The 5,642-nt window shown below is 33.5% G+C and overlaps 1 protein-coding gene across 5 annotated transcripts in view; it reads right to left on the reverse strand.

The window, feature by feature from the left end:
• Positions 1 to 5,642, reverse strand: part of LOC106878768 (irregular chiasm C-roughest protein) — a 177,553-nt gene that overhangs the window by 69,459 nt on the left and 102,452 nt on the right. For 4 of the 5 annotated variants that reach the window (XR_001410547.2, XM_014928093.2, XM_052967827.1 and 1 more), the window contains exon 12: positions 334 to 485. The exons of the other annotated variant lie outside the window; for it this stretch is intronic. Coding sequence is in view for 3 of the 4 variants with exons in the window: in XM_014928093.2 (XP_014783579.1) it covers positions 334 to 485 (152 nt within the window). In the remaining variant the exon portion in view is untranslated. The remainder of the gene's footprint in view (positions 1 to 333; positions 486 to 5,642) is intronic. 5 annotated transcript variants of the gene reach the window in all.

Here is a 5,642-nt window from a genome sequence, read left to right on the forward strand (position 1 = left end):
CATCAGGACATGCAATCAAGCATGCATGCATGTTTTAGTAATAGTTTTTATTTATTCATTTATTATTATTATTATTGTTGTTGTTTTTTTTTTTCTGGGGGTACAAGGGGAGCTTTGTTCCTTTTCTATCGTCAAAATAAAAAGGAAAGAGGGGCAGCATTAAGACAGACAGCCAGGAAAATGCAGCCTAATTCTTGTTAGTTTTTGATATTAAAGGATTAGTATAAAGCTTCTGTGGTTTTGGATTTTTTTTTTGTTAGTTTTTGTTTCAAAGAGAGCTGCCCAAAAACTGTGTCATACCAGATAGGTGTGGTAATGTTGAGAAAAGCGTACCTTGGAATTATAAACTTCATCGAAGTTATCTGAATAACGGTAAAGGTCTTTGTTGTAGTCCTGGCGCCATTGTCCCATCAGTGTTGGTGATTCTGATTTTACATCTTTCTTTTTCTCCATAGTGCTATCAGAATCTGTATAAGAGTCAGCACCTAGCAGAAAAACGTTGCAGAAAAAAAGCAGTAATAAATTGGCTTAAAAAATAAAAAATAAAATTGGTGCAGCATTTCTGATTAGTAAGGAGTTAGGAATATGCTGTAATAAAAATCGTTATTATGTTTTATATATATATATATATATATATAATATATATATATGTATGTTTGTATATGTATATATATGTATATGTGTATATGCATATATATGTACATGTGTATATAATTATATTCATGTATATGTATATGCATGCTTATATGTATATATGCGGATGTGTGTGTGTGTATATATATATGCATACACACACACACACCACAAAACCTTTTTGAATGATCAACACAGATTCCACGGCCCCATGCTTTGAAATGACTAAATATTAACTGCTATTGGAACTTACACACCATCTACAGGAAACTTCTTTTTTAACACTTCTATACACCATTTTCCTCAAATAATGGAACTACAACTGCAATATCTTTATATATCTTATTTCTGTTTTCATTCTCTTATTTCCCCTCTATATTCCCTATCTTTTCTACAATAATTCGAACTCAAATATTTTCTCACACCGTCTCTGATGAAGGGATATCCATAATATCCCAGAAACAGCTGTAAGACTATTTCATTATAAATGTCTTGAAAACTCATCACAACCTTCGATTTGTTATCTCATTCTAATATTTATAAATGTATATATATGTATGCATGTATTTAATGGGTATGTTGAAAGGTGTAACATAGATACAGATTTCCAAATATTAAAGGTAGTCTTCATCAGGATGATGTTCTTCATGTTGTCCTAGAACTGTCTAACTCTGGTTTGAAACATACTAGGAAAGATTTGCTTAAATTTTTGGATGAGTTTAATTTGTCTATAACTTTCAACAATAGTCATAAAATTGCTATCATTCATGATTTAAATCCGGCTTGATATTCTTTCTGTAGAGCTAACAAATATCTCAAATACATCAATATGCGATCTTACCATTCTAGATCTGTATTGCATAGTGTAATAATAAATATTTCTATTGGAATTTTCTACCCTAGCCACTAATGAAGCTATATTTAATAACCATAACTCTTATTATAACCAAGCTATGCCTGCTAATAGCTTTATAACTTTGGTAAACATAATTATGACAAGTGTAATAATATCAACAACTAGAACAATAGTAGAAATAACAATAAATCTGTCAACACCAAAAATACAGACAAATACAAATCTGTTAGCCTCAAGAAGCTATGCTATGAGCAATATTTTCATTCAGAGAACTTAGAGGTGGTGTTGTCTCAAAAAGTTAACCTCTAATGTCAACTTTCAAGCTTGTCATGCCTCAATGAAACAAAATACGCACCAGATCTTGTTACCCGAGTCAACAAGGGTTGCACATCCCAGTGAGGAACCAGACTGGGTGTGGAAAAATCAGCTATTGGTTCAAATCTTCCTGAAACACAGGTGCTGGAAGTACCCCACAACCGGAATATTATAACAAATGGCCATCCACACTCATCATCAAATAACCAAAAGAAAAAGAATGAAAAACGGTCAAGAGGAGATAATAAAGAAGTTCTTAAGGCCTTCTATCATGTCATGCATTTCCCCACAAATAAATCTAATACTGAACAAACCTACCTAAACTGGAGAGAGAAGAACCCTGAAGTAAGATCCTACATAGACAGTAACAAACTTGCCAACGTCAGAAGAAACATGATGAAAAAAAATATTACTAACTGAATTAGAGATTGACCAAATTAAACAATCAGTAAGGGATAAAAGGAATTCAGTTGCAGCTAAAGATATGACTGAGGAAATAATTATAGACCAACCCAGATCTGATAAAAATGCAGTAATGATAGAAAGAGTCAATGTAACTGATAAGCAAAGTGAAATCCTCTCTGAACCAACCATAAATTACTAAGGCAGATGAAAATCAAATAGATGAAGAAAGTCACACAGAAATCGACCCAACTGAACATGATTGAATGGTGGAAGATTGAAGAAATCAGTATGAATGAACGTGACAATCTTCCAAAAATTTGCAACTCTAGCCAAAAACTGAAAGTAATTGGTAAAATCCACCTTGCACTTAAGGATATAATTTCAGCTAATGCTGTTGATGTTGCAGATCTCAATCACCTGTACTATGCATCTGCAAAGATCTCAATGATTCTCTGCGGTGAAAAGATTAGAAAATGACAACATTCTCACAAAAAGCCTATTTGGCAAGAATGTATTCAATACGACATTCAGCTACTTAGGTCTGACGTAAAATGTTTAAAAAAAAACCTTAAGTTTGACAAGAATATCAAACCAACAAAAATCTGAAAATTAAAGAAAAAGATATATGAAAACCATACTTGACATCGATACCACCATAGAAACTATTAAGGAAAAGGCATCTGCTAAAGCTGCCCCCATAGCATGGTATGAAAAGCAGGTTAGATTCTTCAAGGACAACAACATGTTCAAAAATAACCCAAGAAATATTTACAGGAAGATAGGGAAAATACCAATTACAGTAAAGTCTGTCCCATCAAAAGAAGAAGTGCAGGAATTTTGGAATAAAATCTGGGCAGAAGAAAAAGCATACAATAAAAAAGCCCCTTGGATTGATAGAATATCTACTGACTTAGACTCCTTAGAAGAACAAAAAGTGGGAGGGTATCAAGGTAGAGAATGTAAGATCTGCTCTCAAGAAGTCAAGCAAATGGAAGTCTCCAAGGAAGGATAAAATTCCTAACTTCTGGTTGAATGCCTTCCCAGAGAGTCATGAACTGATAACAAAACTTTACAACAATGTTTTGCAGCAACCTAATATGATTCCTTCTCAGCAAATTAATGGCTTTACATTCCTACTTCCAAAAAATGATGAAGAAACAGATGAACCAAAAAATTATAGACCCATAACCTGCTTAACAACAATGTATAAAATACCAAAATCTGTCTTCACTGAATATACCTATAGTTTTTTAATAGAAAGTAGTATATTCCCTAATGAGCGAAAAGGATGTAAATGTGAGTCCTATGGTTGTATAGATCAGCTACTGATCAATAAGATGATCTTGGAAGATTGTCACAAACAACACAAGAACTTGTTGATATCTTGGATAGACTATAAAAAAAGCTTTCGATAGTCTACCACAAAACTGGATTAAGAAATGTCTGGAAATTTATAAAATAGCACCTACTCTGTGAAACTTCTTGTCTGTAAGCATGAGATTATGGAGGACCACACTGACTTCGAACAGTGACAATGAATCTTTCAATGCTGGAAATGTAAGAATTTCATGTAACATTTTCCAGGGTGACTCTATCACTACTCCTCTTTTGTCTAGCCTTAATACCTCTCTCAAATGCTCATGATGTACAATATGGCTAAAAGATGTTTGATAAAAATCTAAATCATCTCTTTTACATGGATGATTTAAAGCACTTTGCAAAAAATGACTAACAATTACAGGGCTTGCTAGCAATAGTTAAACAATTCAGTGATGACATCAGGATGCAATTTGGCCTTGATAAATGTGCAAAAGCTACCTTTATCAAAGAAAAAATGATAGAAACCTCCAACGTTAATCTTGACCAAGGATTGTCCATCGAACACTTTGCAAAAAGTACGGGCTTGACAGAGCAGAAAAGTGGTATGAACATAAACCTGAAGGCATCATCAAAAACGATAATGCAAAGATCCTTTGGGATTTTATGATTCAGTGTGACCATGAGATAGAGAATAGGAAACCAGACATAGTGTTGAGAAAGAAAGCAAACGATGCTGGATCATAGATATAACATACCTAGCTGACAATAAGGTATGCGATAAGGAAGAAAGTAAAGGCAATAGATATGAGAGGTTAGCTTGGGAGGTGAAGCAGTTGTGGTCGATGAAAAAGGTGGTAGTAGTACCAATAACTGTCGGAGCCCTGGGAACAGTGAGTAAAAATCATGAGAAGTACATGGAACAAATAGGGGCTGCAATAAGAGTGGAGTACTTGCAGAAAATAGCACTGCTTGGAACTGCTTGAATACTCTGGATGGTGCTCGATAAATACGGGATGTTACTTTAGTTCACTGGTAGTGAACAACGGACATCGTAGTACATCTCCAGGGTTAGAAGCTGTGCAAAGGCAATAAATAATAATAAAAATAATAATAATCATATTTCTCACCTTAAACTTGGTGATTTTATTCCTTATACACTTGCTATTACTGATTCAGCAGCTCTCCCGGCTGATGTCTATAGTACTATTATTAAAATTAATGTGGACCATGTTTGTGGCAATAATATTGTATGCAGTGATAATAGTAGCAACCACATTAGCTATATTAAATGATAGCAACAAAAAGATGCATATCAATATGACTATTCATTTTATTCTTAGCGATAGTTGTATTCAAGTGACTAATAATGATAGTCTGTGTAGTCACAACATGAATAACTGTATTTTGGCTGCTAATAATAATAGTTCAAGCCATATAAATACTAGTTTAAACTTGAACATGAATAATAACAATAAAAGGACTAACAGTTATCATAATTGAATATGGAATAAAAATAACTGCAGCCGGAGAATACCTGATAAATGCCCTTTGAATGGTTACTGCTAGAGGTATATATTGTTCACAAATATGCCATATACACAATAGAAAATAAAATTCAAATAAGATATATATATTGGTTCTTCTGTTAATTTTAAGAGGCACTTTTTAGCCACATTAGTACATACTTTAATATTAAATGCAAAATATTCACTTCATTAGCGAATCATAAAAGAGCAATCAGTATACACTGTAAGGTGGTTGGCATTAATAAGGATGTACAAATTTGGGGACCATGCTAAAGCTGACACAAGAGCTCTAGCCAGTTCTGTGCCTTGGTGGATCTGTCAAATTGGTTAATCAATGCAAACATGTAAAATGAATGATGATGATGATGATGAAGTGTCTGTCAGCTTCAGTATAGCTTTTATGACTGGGTGTCCCTCCTACGTATGTCTGTCTGTCTGTATGTATGCATGCATGTATATAATTTGTGTGTATGCACATATATGTATATGTGTATAAATATGTGTGTATATATACATATGTGTGTGTGTGTGTGTGTGTGTGTGTGTGTATAAATGTGTGTGTGTGTGTGTATATATATATATATATA

This window comes from Octopus bimaculoides, chromosome 5 (genome assembly GCF_001194135.2).
Source record: "Octopus bimaculoides isolate UCB-OBI-ISO-001 chromosome 5, ASM119413v2, whole genome shotgun sequence".
Taxonomy (NCBI): Eukaryota; Metazoa; Mollusca; class Cephalopoda; order Octopoda; family Octopodidae; genus Octopus; species Octopus bimaculoides.